The sequence below is a fragment of the Hyperolius riggenbachi genome, chromosome 1 (assembly GCF_040937935.1).
Source record: "Hyperolius riggenbachi isolate aHypRig1 chromosome 1, aHypRig1.pri, whole genome shotgun sequence".
NCBI classification, from domain to species: Eukaryota; Metazoa; Chordata; class Amphibia; order Anura; family Hyperoliidae; genus Hyperolius; species Hyperolius riggenbachi.
The window spans coordinates 261,915,920-261,930,077 of NC_090646.1; the positions used below are offsets into that span (position 1 = coordinate 261,915,920).

General features: G+C 43.4%; 1 protein-coding gene across 5 annotated transcripts in view; it reads right to left on the reverse strand.

The window, feature by feature from the left end:
- The window catches only part of ANKRD17 (ankyrin repeat domain 17), a 233,656-nt gene that overhangs the window by 105,725 nt on the left and 113,773 nt on the right, over nt 1-14,158 (reverse strand). For 4 of the 5 annotated variants that reach the window (XM_068233418.1, XM_068233427.1, XM_068233414.1 and 1 more), the window contains exons 3-7: nt 10,449-10,605; nt 9,527-9,674; nt 8,001-8,148; nt 5,572-5,805; nt 1,866-1,960 (exon numbers count right to left, since the gene is read on the reverse strand). In XM_068233418.1, the coding sequence (XP_068089519.1) occupies nt 1,866-1,960; nt 5,572-5,805; nt 8,001-8,148; nt 9,527-9,674; nt 10,449-10,605 (782 nt within the window). The remainder of the gene's footprint in view (nt 1-1,865; nt 1,961-5,571; nt 5,806-8,000; nt 8,149-9,526; nt 9,675-10,448; nt 10,606-14,158) is intronic. The other variant, XM_068233424.1, reaches the window with a different exon arrangement.

Here is a 14,158-nt window from a genome sequence, read left to right on the forward strand (position 1 = left end):
CTGATCTGAACCCCATTGAGAACCTGTGGTCCATCATAAAATGTGAGATTTATAAGGAGAGAACACAGTACACCTCTCTGAACAGTGTCTGGGAGGCTGTGGTTGCTGCTGCACGCAATGTTGATGGTGAACAGATCAAAACACTGACAGAATCCATGGATGGCAGGCTTTTGAGGGTCCTTGCAAAGAAAGGTGGCTATATTGGTCACTGATTTGTTTTTGAATGTCAGAAATGTATATTTGTGAATGTTGAGATGTTATATTGGTTTCACTGGTAAAAAAATAAATAATTGAAATGGGTATAGATTTGTTTTCTGTTAAGTTGCCTAATAATTATGCACAGTAATAGTCACCTGCACATACAGCTATCCCCCTAAAATAGCTAAAACTAAAAAACTAAAAAAAACTAGTTTCAAAAATATTCAGCTTTGATATTAATGAGTTTTTCGGGTTCATTAAAACATGGTTGTTGTACAATAATAAAATTATTCCTCAAAAATACCACTTGCCTAATAATTCTGCACTCCCTGTATATACATTTAAAAAAAACAAAGGATAAGTAGATCCCACTGTGGGACTACATACCAGTCGGGTACTGGAGCTTTGCTGTACAGAGCCCTGGGAGGAAACCTACATGATGAGCGGTGCCAAACTGACAATGTGGAGAGAAGAGGGTTTGAAATACCGGGTTGTCCTGCTAAGTGCACGGGTGCAGTATCCAGACACTCTTGGTTCGGCTCCATGATGCCCAAAACTCCGGGAGCCATCATAGGGGGTGGGGGCGCTGAAGCTTCTCCTCAATCAGCTGACTGAGGAAAGCCAATGAGACCCAGCTAGCATCCTCTGTAGAGACTTCAAACACTCGGCATCTTCTGAGGTCTGTAATGTCCAGTGAGGACTGGGGTTTCCCCCAGCCAATCCCCCTCTGGCCGGCCACATTCAAGGTGGAACTCCAGCCTCAGGCCATGCCATCTGACACAGAGCCTTTAACTAAAGCTGCACAACATTCTCGGTCCTTGGACAGGAACAGAGCTGAAGGTAACTTCCTATCTTGAGGTATTAATGCCTGCCTACATTTGCCTTTTTACATTTTTAACCTGTCCAGCAGTGAGCGAAAGGATCGCCTCTCTAGGATTCTGTCCTGAAAACGACCCAGAGAGATTTAGATATAAAAGCAAAGTTTGTTTGCAAATTTAGGCAGCTTAAAATGAACCAATTGAATAGCACCATTGTAGGATTTGGTTGGTCTGTTTTCAAGCTCCATAACCCTCTGCATCAACTCAGATTTGCATCTCACTGACTATCCCTAGCCATCACCAGATTTAAAATTAGATCAAGTAAACTATCTACTGTATATCTGATATTAACATTTTACCCGGATATTATTGTGCAAACACTTAATATGACAGAGGTTTGCAGATATCTGATGCAGTGTTGATCTAACTGCTGCTTTTTTGCATTATTCAATGTAGCAGGATGAACAGGGGTTCCTGGAATTCATAGCAAAAAGTAGTTGCTGAGCCAATCTAAGCTGAAGCAGGCTCCTAGTACTTCTGTGCTCCTGGCCTGCCTTGCTGATCAGTGGGGTCACATGACTGACATTGAAGATACTGCTTCAGGAGTGAGTAAGGGAGCAGGGGTTTGGGGGCGCAGGTTGCAGCTTTAGGTTGTTTAGTGAAGAGGGGTGGAAGAGAAGCAAGGTATTAAGTACTGCAAATGGACTTAAACAGAAAAGTAACGCAATGGTAAACAGTTTTTTTGTCTTTCCCCACTACCAAAAACAGTTTTGTTAACCCTAGATTTTTTGAACGGCAGGAAAAAAAAACAACATGCTGTAAGACTATGTTGCGGGCGCAGTTTCTTACCATGCAGGCTTCCATTAAGGCAGTGTGCATTTCATCCGTTTTATGTTCCTGGTCAGCTCCCGCCTCTAACAGGAACCTTACCATCTCTAAATGCCCTAAGTAGGAAAACAAACACCACATTAGATTACCAAGAACATATGAAATTTAACACAACTAATGTCAACATGACATGCAATTTTTACATTTATTGTCTTGTAATATTACAGCACTTCTGAGAGCAATGTTTTTTTTTCCTTTGATATGCAAACTTGGAAATAAAAACAAGATCCCCCAAGTAGTAGTTATAACCAGGGCAGTGGATTTTGTACAAAAATCTTCCGACTCCAACTCCGACTCCTCGGTTTATGAAATCACGACTCCGGGTACCCAAAATTGCCCCGACTCCAACTCCTTAGTCTAATACTTAACAGGGCTGTGGATTTTGTACAAAAATCATCCGACTCAGACTCAGTTTACGAAACCACGACTTTAACTCCGGGTGCCCAAAATTGCCCCGACTCCGACTCTGCAGCCCTGGTTATAACAAACATACAGAAGAGTCACTGTGTATTGTACAGTAGAATCTGTTTATAGCAAACTCCAAGAGACCAGGAAAATTAGTTATATGCCAGAAATGTACTAGATCACGAGCTCTGTTAAAAAAGCGCAGGAGATTTAGGTATGCACTATACCAGAATTGGTCATACAATGTATTTGCTGGAACCTGAGGACTGAGTTTACTATATCCAGAGGTTACTATAATGATATTCTACTGTATTTCAATTTTTAGCAAGGCTCTCCAAACATTCCTATCTCACTGTACTCACTGTATGCTGCCATGTAAGCCACGGTGCAGAGACGCTGACAGAGTTTGGAAGATACAGATATGAGATAAAAATTGAAATACAATACACAGTGAACCTTCTGTATGTATGGTATAACTACTATGGGGGATAAAAAAAAAAAGGGAAATGTTTCGCTATAGTGGTCCTTTAAGAGAACTGTGTGTAGCAGGAGTTTCATATACTTATTTTCAATTTAAAGGCTGAAGTGAAAGCAGATATGTCATCAAGTCATTGAGTCGGTGGCATGGTGGTGTAGTGGATAGCACTCGTGCCTTACATCACTGGATGTATATGTTTATGCAAAATGTTTATATGTTTTCCCTGTGTTTGCATGGGTTTCCTCCTGATACTCCAGTTTCCTGAGTGCATTTAAACTCGCTGTGGCAAAATTTCAGCACGAAGTTAAAGAGACACTGAAGCGAAAAAAAAAATGATGATATTATGATTTGTATGTGTAGTACAGCTAAGAAATAAAACATTAAGATCAGATATATCAGTCTAATTGTTTCCAGTACAGGAAGAGTTAAGAAACTCTAGTTATCTCTATGCAAAAAAGCCATTATTCTCTATGACTTTCAAAGTCCTGGAGAGGGCTGTTATCTGACTTTTATTATCTCAACTGTAAGTGAACTAATTACTTTTTCTCTTCAAGAGGAGAGGTCATTAGTTCACAGACTGCTCTGAAAGAATCATTTTGAATGCTGAGTGTTGTGTAATCTGCACATATTAGAGAATGATGCAATGCTAGAAAAAACACTGTATACCTGAAAATAAAAATATGAGGATATTTTCTTTGCTGCTAATCTTCTAGTAATTATTCATAGTACACAACCAATTCACTATATCATATTTTTTTCCGCTTCAGTGTCTCTTTAAGCTGAAAGACAGCTCACCCTGTGCCTGCAAGTCCAGGAGGGTGTTAATATGGGGGGGGGGGAAGAAATTACCCAAGTAATTCGGGCACCAGTGGCCAAATTGTCTTTTTTTCATAATTTGAGCTCTGGAAATAGCTGGCGCCCAAATTAGTCACTGAACAAAGCTATACTCTTCATTCACATTACAGCCTATGTCGGCTCCCAAATCATCAGTGCAGCTTTGCGGCAAAATTTGAGGTTTCCTTCCACATCCCAAAAATGTACTGGTAAGTTATTTGGCTTCCCCTAAAACTAAAATAGGACTATGGTAGGGATTAGATTGCGAATCCTCCGAAGGACAGTTAAGTGACATTACTATCTACACTCTGTACACCACTGCAAAACATGCCAGCGCTGCATAACTACTAAATAATAATAATAATTCAGCTCCCACAGCTGAGAGTTTGCACAATCAGATACAAAATTACTTTTCAGTAAGGACTGTAAAGTTTGAATCCAGTCAATTTTACTTAAATCCAAGCTTGATGAGAAAGTTATTGGGGTGATAGGTTTCTTGCTCTGTTAAATAAGAAAGCTCAATATAAAAAGGTGACAAACAAAAAAATACATAATTTCGGTTTTTGTTCAGACCTAGTTTTGGAGGTGTCTGGGATGAAAACTGAGCTGTCCGAGTTGTGGGGAGGCCCCAACTGCGGCAGTACGACCGCTTCCTGGAACCTCATGGTTGTTATGGTTTAACTGTGCCGTGGTACCAACACTAGGTGCCATGGTGGACTATCTATGCTGCCTGTCACACGCTACACTCCTCCTGTCTCCTGCTGCCTCTGCTTCCACCATCAGGGTGCATCTACCTCCTCCTGCTGCTGCTGTCCGTGTTTCCCACCGCCAGGGTACACACAGAACAAATCTTCTGCTGCCACTGCCAGTCTGCCACCACCAGCTATTGCGCCACTACAATAGCTGCATCTACCTCGTCCTCCTCCTGCTGTGTCAGTCTGTGTCACGCACCACCAGGGTCCACACAGAACAAATCTTCTGCTGCCAGTCTGCCACCAGCTATTACGCCACTACAATAGCCACTACAGTATTTCCTTGCTCCCGTCTTGTCTTCAAGACTGGAACAAGAGATCACTTGCAAGGAAATACTGAGGGCTGCACAGGCTTGATTTGAAGTGACTCCACCAAGAGGATTTTTTTAAACCAGTGCAGGCCCCTGTGTTACTGTAAATTAAAGCAGACCTGAACTCAGAACTTCCACTCTGTTGGCCCCACCTCCCAAAGGCACTTACCGTGCGGACATCCCCAGACCATGGTCCCTGGCTTATAAAAAGACAAGTGAATACAGGCTGTATTCACACAGACAGCCGGCTGAATACAGGTGAGACCTGTCCTGGACAGGGCAACTATCTATTGCACATATTTGTCTTAGAGCGCTCTTTTTTTTCTAGATTTCTCTGGTAGGAGGCTTGGATGACCCTAACCCCGACTTAAGGCAGCAGGTGTTGATCCGATTCTTAGATATTGTTTGATGCATAGATTTCAACGGCCTGCTTACGGAACCAGAGTCCTTCTGCTTCTGGGCTTCTCCCTGGGGAAGCACAACCACAATAACTGTGGCCGCATCCACTCCATTGAACCAATAGAGAAGTGGCTGCTAAGTAACGGGTGGGTGGCAGACAACATGGGTAAATAGTTGTAGCCACGTCACCTGCCCGCTAAAAAACTGTTGGCCTGTGACATTTTAATGGGTACTCTGGAACAGAGACTCTGCTTTCCTGCCCAGCTGCTACAACAACACTCATCCTCTATTAGTGTTAGGAAGAGACTTGGTGTGCTCCTTTACAGTGTGGTAAGAGGAGTAAAAAGCATACTGGCTAATAAGTAGAAGGCTACTTTTATCACTCCTCTTATAACTTAAAAGCACACACTGCATGTAACACACCTATACTGCAATTCATACACCAAATAGTTTTAGAACATATGTAAACAAAACACTATGGTACCTACCTTTATAGCAAGCCAAAGTAAGTGCACTCTCTTTAAATTCATTGGAATGGGTATTAATTCCGGCTCCATTCTCCAGAAGAACCCTGGCCACCTCCACATGACCAGCACTTCCGGCCTCCATAAGAGGCGTGTGACCATTCTCATTGTGGTCCTCAATACTAGCACCTGATTCCAGCAGCACCTTTACAACATCTACATAGCCGCCAGCACAGGCATATGTAAGTGCTGTGTTTCCTGGAAGAGGAAAGTGGAATGGTTAGTTACACTATTATAATATTTTTTCTAATTGAGGAATACCAAACACTAGACTAAAAGCCATGTCCATATATAGAAATAAGCACTACATGCTAGATCAGTCGCTCTCAAAATTTTTATAGTATATATTCCCTTAGGGCTCTTTCACATTGGGGCATTGCAATAAATTTACCGCACCACGCCCCGAGCAGTGAAAGTCTATGGGGGAGTTCACATTCCGCACCTGTGTCTGAGGTGCCCTAACACAAATGCATACCTATGTTACCATGCGGCTCATGCGGTGACCTGAATCGGACCGGAAGTGAAGTCTATGGTAACGTGCATCTCTTAAAAAAAAAAACTGTAGCAGTTTCCAGCACCACACATGCGCGGAAGCGTATTTTATAAATACGCTTCCACGCAGGTCATTGATTGCCCAAAAGGAAGTGAGCGTCTCTTCCTGTTGGCCGAATGCCAGACAATCGCATTGTAGCGCTGTAGTCCCTGAAGGCCTGTTTTTGGCGGTGCGGTGCACGGGCTGCACCTCTATGCCAAACTGCAGTGTAAAGCCAGCCTGAGGCCTGGAACACACTTAAGCCTTTTTTGGAGCGCTTTCAAATAGCTAGCGATTTCCCTAAATGCTCTGCCAATGCAAATGGATGAGACAGATTCCACTAGAGCGATTGCGATTAAGGAATTCGCAATCGCAGGACATGCAGTATTTTGGGAGCGTTTCCATTCTAATGAATTGTATAGGAGCAGGGAAATCGCTCCCAAAATCGCTTGAAAAACGCTGTCACAAATCGCTTGCAATTGCGCTTTCTAGAGTTTTCCAGCTCTTAAAGTGTACCTCTAGTGAGAGTTTGATAAAGTTAAATATTGCTGACCTGACCATTGACCCTACTAACTATAGCTAGGTGAATGCTTTCAACGCACATTCTGCATAAAAGGGCAATGCGCTAACTTGCAGGTCACCCATTTTTGCCTGTTTTTTTAAAGCAAAAGCTGGAGGGTGGACTAATCTATACTGGTGGTTTTATTTACACTGTAAAATCTCTAGCTTTATTAGTCAACCTAGTGCCCAGGTCCCAGCCATGCACCTGTGTGCGAACATACAACCTACAAAAAATCCTGATCTAGTAAAGGTCTAACACAGTTATGCCTGGAACCCAGTAGCTTTCTAAGCACCAGTGATTTGAAAAGCTCTTGATACTGCAATGCTATGGGGGATTAAAAAAAAAAAAAAAACAGATCGACACAGCATTAAATTAGCAAGAGCTTTTAAAATCACAAGCGCTCTGAAAAAGGTTCCAGGCCTTAGTTCACACTACAAAAGGCAATCCCTAGGTGCTTAGCGATTTTGGAAATCGATTTTCAGAGCAATTTTGCACTTTATTTGAAAGATTGCTCTAAAAATTAATCAAAATCTAAACGCTGCTTTGAGAACACATACATAGGGCAACACGGCTCTAGCGCTGGTTATTGGCAAGTGGAGCGCTACCGCTCACAGCGTGAACTAGCCCTTATAATGAAATGACTGATTACACATGTACTTGTATTATTCGGCCATGTTTACATTCTACAAGTACTGCAGCCCGCTATGGAGGAGACCCCAGGACACTTGCAGAAAGCGGTGCACATAGGCTTCTAGGGGCTGGAGGAAGCCCCAGTTAAAGTGGACCCAAATTAAAAATACAAGATTTCAGAAATAAAATCTATTTTCTATATTATAATAAATAGACTTTTCAGCTGCATGACGACAAATATAAAATATTTTACATTTATTGGAGGAACCCCCTCCCTTCCTTTCATATTGCCGGGACAGAACGCGGCAGACTGGTGAAGTAGGAGGAATCCGGCAAAGGAGGAATTGCTAATGGCTGCCACCTGTATAACCCTAGTTATGAAAAGAGAAGGGTGAAAAGCATGCACTGAAATGCTCATAGGCTTGAAGGAGTGTTTATTTATCTTTGTATGTGTCAGAGTGGTGCAACTAAATACTTTGAATTAAAAAAATTGTGGTTTGGGTTCGCTTTAAGTAAAATTTTCTGAAAATGTATCCTTTAAGAACATAAGCAGACAAGGAATCAAACTGGCAGTTATTAATCAAAAAGAGCCCTGTACAATGAACATTCAACAAATAATGAAAACACATAAAATGATAGCATAGTACACCATAAAAACAAATGGCCAACCTGTGGATGACTGGGAGTTCACGTCTGCATCGTGGGCTAGTAGCAGCTTCACAATTTCAACATGACCCCCATTAGCAGCAGCCATCAAAGGCGTAATGTCTCCTTTTATACCTCGATCTTCTACATTAGCATGCATAGCCAAAAGAACCTTTAGAAAATGCAAGAAAAAAAAGTGTGAAAATAATTTAAAATGATCTTGTCAAACGGGCTATAAGTTTTGAGTAACCTTAAAAGCTATTACATAATACTTGCAAGTAACTCAGCCAACAATCGAATCTAGGGTTTGTACAGCTACCCCAGAGCCTTGCTTTGTGATCCATCGTAGCGGATCACTAAACTACCAACAATGTTACCTGCTTGCTTACAGTCAGTCACCCTCTGCCTCATACCGTTAAACACAACACATTACTTACAGATAGTGGTAGTCACTTTAAGTATAAGACTACCCCTCTTCCAACGCATACCAAATAAAAAAAAAATTCATTATATACTGGTGCTATGTATGAACAGATACTGGTGCTGTACTGTATGTGGTATCCAGTATATAGGCGATTGACTGGTTGGATTGATCAACTCTCCTCGTCTACCCGTTTATCAGAGCGATATGGAAGAATAAATTGCGCTGTGCCCATTAAAACACGCCTATTTCACCCTTCTGGCCCGACCTTGTATCCTATTTACCTCCTCCTCTGCATCTCAGACCTCACACATGTGCACCCGTCGGTAACAGGATAGGGCGTATCACCAGGCATCAATGAAACCCGGCATAGAAGACAACCCCCTTACAAGTCTGCTTGTCATTAATCTCCCTGGCGGTAAGCCCAACCTACGCTAGGGCTAGCCGCCGGAGAGGATCACATGGCCCCGGAAGGATTTTTCAATAAAAAGTGTTTTATTTTGTTAAGCTAGCAATTCACTAGCTAACCATGTGGCCCAAGCCCCTCCGGTCCCCACCAATCCTCCCCGATCGCCGCCGTTATACGTACCCCCCCAGGGATCCCGCGATGGCGCAGCCTCCCAATCAGCTCCAGGCTTTACTATGGGGAGGATTGGGACTGCGCATGAAGTCATGTCCGATTGTCGCCATAGCGACGAGTGAAGCTGAATGGAGAAGTTGCTGCTCTCGCGGGATCGCGGACGGGTAAATATAGCCGTCGGCGATCGGGGGGCTCAGAGAGGTGCCGGGGGCTTGGGACACAGTTAGCTAGCCTAGCACTAGCTAACAAACTTTTATTTAAAAAAAATCCCTCCAGCGGACGCAGCCACTGCAACTGCGTACCGCCAGGGAGGTTAAGTGGTTAAGCCATCTGCTTATCCAATCAACCTTGTCAGAAAGTGTGGTACTCCATAATCGTAGCATTCACAGCCAATGAATACTGCATTTCCTAAAAACAAGGCCGTCATAGCCAGTAGCAAAGGCTCTTCTCTTCAACAAGGATTACATCCACATCAGTGGTTGTGCTTACAAACCACTAATTTACACAAACTGATCTATTCCTTGAAAACAGTTTTAAGCATGCATTTACCTGTGCAAGTTCATAATATCCAGCAGAACAGGCAAGGCAAAGGAGAGACTCCCCTTCCTCTGTGTGCTCATTAACACTGCGACCTTCAATTAATAACTTCCGCACAGCATTCACATCTCCTTCAGAGCAAGCTTCTGCCAAACTGCGGCTGGCAAAGTAAAAGAACAGTTCATGAAAATGAGATGAAAATACAGATACAAGCATGGAACTGGCTAAGGATAGAGGTATTCCAATTCAACATACAGCCACCTCTAAACGGAGTTTACAGATAATTCTGGCAGCTGATTCCAATGGTTTTCCAGCATCCAGAGAAGGCCTACTAAACAGTGCCCAATGCCCTCCTACTATATACAGTAGCGAGAAAAAGTATGTGAACCCTTTGGAATTATATGGATTTCTGCACAAATTGGTCATAAAATGTGATCTGGTCTTCATCTAAGTCGCAACAATCAGTCTGCTTAAACTAATACCACACAAATTAAATGTTTCCATGTTTTATTGAGCACACCATGTAAACATTCATAGTACAGGTGGAAAAAGTATGTGAACCCCTAGAATGACATCTCCAAGAGCTAACTGGAGTGAGCTGTCAGCCAGTGGCCTAGAAGTAAACCGGGAATACATACAAAGCATGAGGATTATAAACATAATCAGCAGTTACAGTCAAAAATAAAGACAAACTGACTTTGTGGAAACCCCCCCCCCCCCCCCCCCCCCATACTCAGAAGAAGTATTACTGCTACTAAGGTTAAGAAGGAAACTTCGCTCTCATTTCCACTTACATCTACTCCAATCTTTGGAACCAGCAAACATTTAGTTACGCAGTTTTCCCTTTAGGTAGTCTACGTAGTTTATTATAGGTTTATGCTATATTGCTCAACTAATGAGCTTTAGGTATAGAAGATAAAAGTTCATTACTTACTTGTCCGTCTGCCCTGCATTTGAGGTGCTCTCAGCTCTCATTCTCGTCAGTGCAGCAGCAGCTTCATCCAACGCACAGCTGACCGAAGACGTCAATCTGCGAAGCACTTCAGGATCTGCGAATGCTTTACCATCAGCAGTGGATAATTTACCAATTCCTTGTTAGCACAATTCGCCAAGCCAGTTAGTAGGTGAATATAAGAAACCAAACAAAAAAACAGGGAGAATGCCTAGTGTTAGTTCAGTCATGCAAAACTAGCAAATATGACAAAGCATTAAGATTCCCAGCTGGTAACGGCAGAGCATTTCACATGCTAGATAGAAATTTGCACTGAAAAGGCTTGCAGCACAAAATGCAGCTATTGAAGTGTTCATACTGCCTGCAAATGTAAGTCATTTACATAGTGCTGTAAGCATGCTTCAGATTAATTCATTAAAACAGAAAAAAAAAACAAAAAACAAAAAAAAAAAAAAAAAAAACTTAAAGCAACAGTATGTAATTATCAAACCCAGTCAGTGTTTTAGGCCTCATTTACAGCAGTACATTATGGGGCGGTGTAATGATCACTTTGTAATGCAGCTTAAAGGACTGCAGTGAACAACCTAGGAGGCATTCACAGTGCAGTAGAAGCATTGCAGTATCATTGCTGTGCGGTGGGCTGCGTTACAGGCTGCACTAACGTGCGCCTGTAACGTCTTACTGTGAAAGCAGCTTTAAGGCTCATACACACATCAGACCATAGTCTTTGGAAAATGAAAGATCACAGACCAATCTTACCACCCTTCATGTAGTATGAGAGCCATACTCTACACAGTCTTTTCTATGGAGCTGAACTCCACATCAGAAAAAAATCTTTGCAAGATGCTGCACACACAGATGCTGTACAGACACAAAAGATCAGTATCTGCAAAAGATCTGTTCCAGCCAAAAATCCATTCCTGCAAATTGCAATGCTAGTCTATGAGATCTGCAGATCATCATACACACATGATTTAACTGACATTCATCTGCAGATCAAGCAATCATCTGCAGATCTGAAAATCCATCCTGGTGGATCTGATCTGCAGATGAATGTCAGTTAAATCATGTGTGTATGATGATCTGCAGATCTCATAGACTATCATTGCAATTTGCAGGAATGGATTTTTGGCAGGAACTGATCTTTTGCAGATACTGATCTTTTGTGTCTGTACAGCATCTGTGTGTGCAGCATGTTGCAAAGATTTTTTTCTGATGTGGAGTTCAGCTCCATAGAAAAGACTGTGTAGAGTATGGCTCTCATACTACATGAAGGGTGGTAAGATTGGTCTGTGATCTTTCATTTTCAAAAGACTATGGTCTGATGTGTGTATGTGGCCTTAATCTCTAACTTCAGGTTACATATCTGTAGTGAGAAGATTATATAGGATGCCATATTTAATTCCTCTTAAACAATACCAGTTGCCTAGCAGCCCTGTTGATCTATTTGGCTGCAGTAGAGTCTGAATCACACCGGAAACACGCATGCAGCTAATCTTGTCAGATCTGACAATGGGGTTGATTCTCTAAAGGGGCCCATGCACCTAACGATTTTCCCTCCGAAATACGGCCGTTTCGATCACAGTGATCGAAACGGCCGTGAAATCGCAGCGCACACCGCTGACAGAATGATGGATTTCCGTCCGAAATACATCGTTCCCGTCGACTCCCGTCGATCCATCCATGCAGAAGATTTTTCTCGGTCGCCGGCGGGTCGGGAGTGCGTCGATAGCAGCGTTCAAATGCCCAACGACCCGACGCAATACAGCGGTAATACATTACCTGCTCCGCCGGCGCAAGTCCCCTGGTCCACCGCTGTCTTCTCCGCCTGGTCCCGGCATCTTCTCCGCAGGAGAAGTAGTATAATGTGTTTTGGGGTGTATTTTTACACATACCCATGCTGAGTGGGAGAAATCTCTCTGTAAATGGACAATTGTGTGTAAAAAAAAAAAAATCAAACAATTGTCATTTACAGAGATATTTCTCCCACCCAGCATGGGTATGTGTAAAAATACACCCCAAAACACATTATACTACTTTTCCTGAGTACAAGACAAGACAAATAACATTAATATTGCGCTTTTCTCCTTGCGGACTCAAAGCGCCAGAGCAGAGCAGCAGCCACTAGGGCGCGCTCTATTGGCAGTAGCAGTGTAAGGGAGACTTGCCAAAGGTCTCCTACTGAATTAGTGCTGGCTTACTGAACAGGCAGAGCCGAGATTCGAACCCTGGTCTCCTGTGTCAGAGGCAAAGCCCTTAACAATTACACCATCAGCCAACTGTACGGCGGTACCACATGTGACACTTTTTTGCAGCCTAGGTGCGCGAAGGGGCCCAACGTCCTATTCACGGGTTATTTTGAGGCGTTTTCTAGACTACTCACGGTTTAGGGCCCCTAAAATGCCAGGGCAGTATAGGAACCCCACAAGTGACCCCATTTTAGAAAGAAGACACCCCAAGGTATTCCGTTAGGTGTATGGCGAGTTCATAGAAGATTTTATTTTTTGTCACAAGTTAGTGAAAAATTACACTTTGTGGAAAAAAAAATCAATTTCCGCTAACTTGACAAAAAATAAAATCTTCTATGAACTAGTCATACACCTAACAGAATACCTTGGGGTGTCTTTTCTAAAATGGGGTCACTTGTGGGGTTCCTATACCGCCCTGGCATTTTACGGGCCCAAAACCTTGAGTAGTCTGGAAACCAAATGTCTCAAAATGACTTTTCAGGGGTATAAGCATCTGCAAATTTTGATGACTGGTGGTCTATAAGGGGGCGAATTTTGTGGAACCGGTCATAAGCAGGGTGGCCTTTTAGATGACAGGTTGTATTGGGCCTGATCTGATGGATAGGAGTGCTAGGGGGTGACAGGAGGTGATTGATGGGTGTCTCAGGGGGTGGTTAGAGGGGAAAATAGATGCAATCAATGCACTGGGGAGGTGATCGGAAGGGGGTCTGAGGGGGATCTGAGGGTTTGGCCGAGTGATCAGGAGCCCACACGGGGCAAATTAGGGCCTGATCTGATGGGTAGGTGTGCTAGGGGGTGACAGGAGGTGATTGATGGGTGTCTCAAAGTGTGATTAGAGGGGGGAATAGATGCAATGCACTGGCGAGGTGATTAGGGCTGGGGTCTGAGGGCGTTCTGAGGGTGTGGGCGGGTGATTGAGTGCCCTAGGGGCAGATAGGGGTCTAATCTGATGGGTAGCAGTGACAGGGGGTGATTGATGGGTAATTAGTGGGTGTTTAGGGTAGAGAACAGATGTAAACACTGCACTTGGGGAGGTGATCGGACATCGGATCTGCGGGCGATCTATTGGTGTGGGTGGGTGATCAGATTGCCCGCAAGGGGCAGGTTAGGGGCTGATTGATGGGTGGCAGTGACAGGGGGTGATTGATGGGTGATTGACAGGTGATCAGGGGGAAAAAAAAGAAAGTACATTTTCGGGACTTTTATGCTCCGCTTAAACGCAGGAAATAGATCCCATGTTAAAAACAGGTCCACTTGCTGCAGAATGCGAGATGTAACAGTGCCATCTTGGCACATTATCCTGGACTGAACAGGAATATGTGCTTAACCTATTTTGGTTCCTGGACGTAGAAACTACGTCCAGGAACTATGCGCGCTCCCGCGGCCGATCGCGCGCGCACTCCCGGCCGCGGATTCGGTAGCCAGGCAATCAGTGTATCGGGC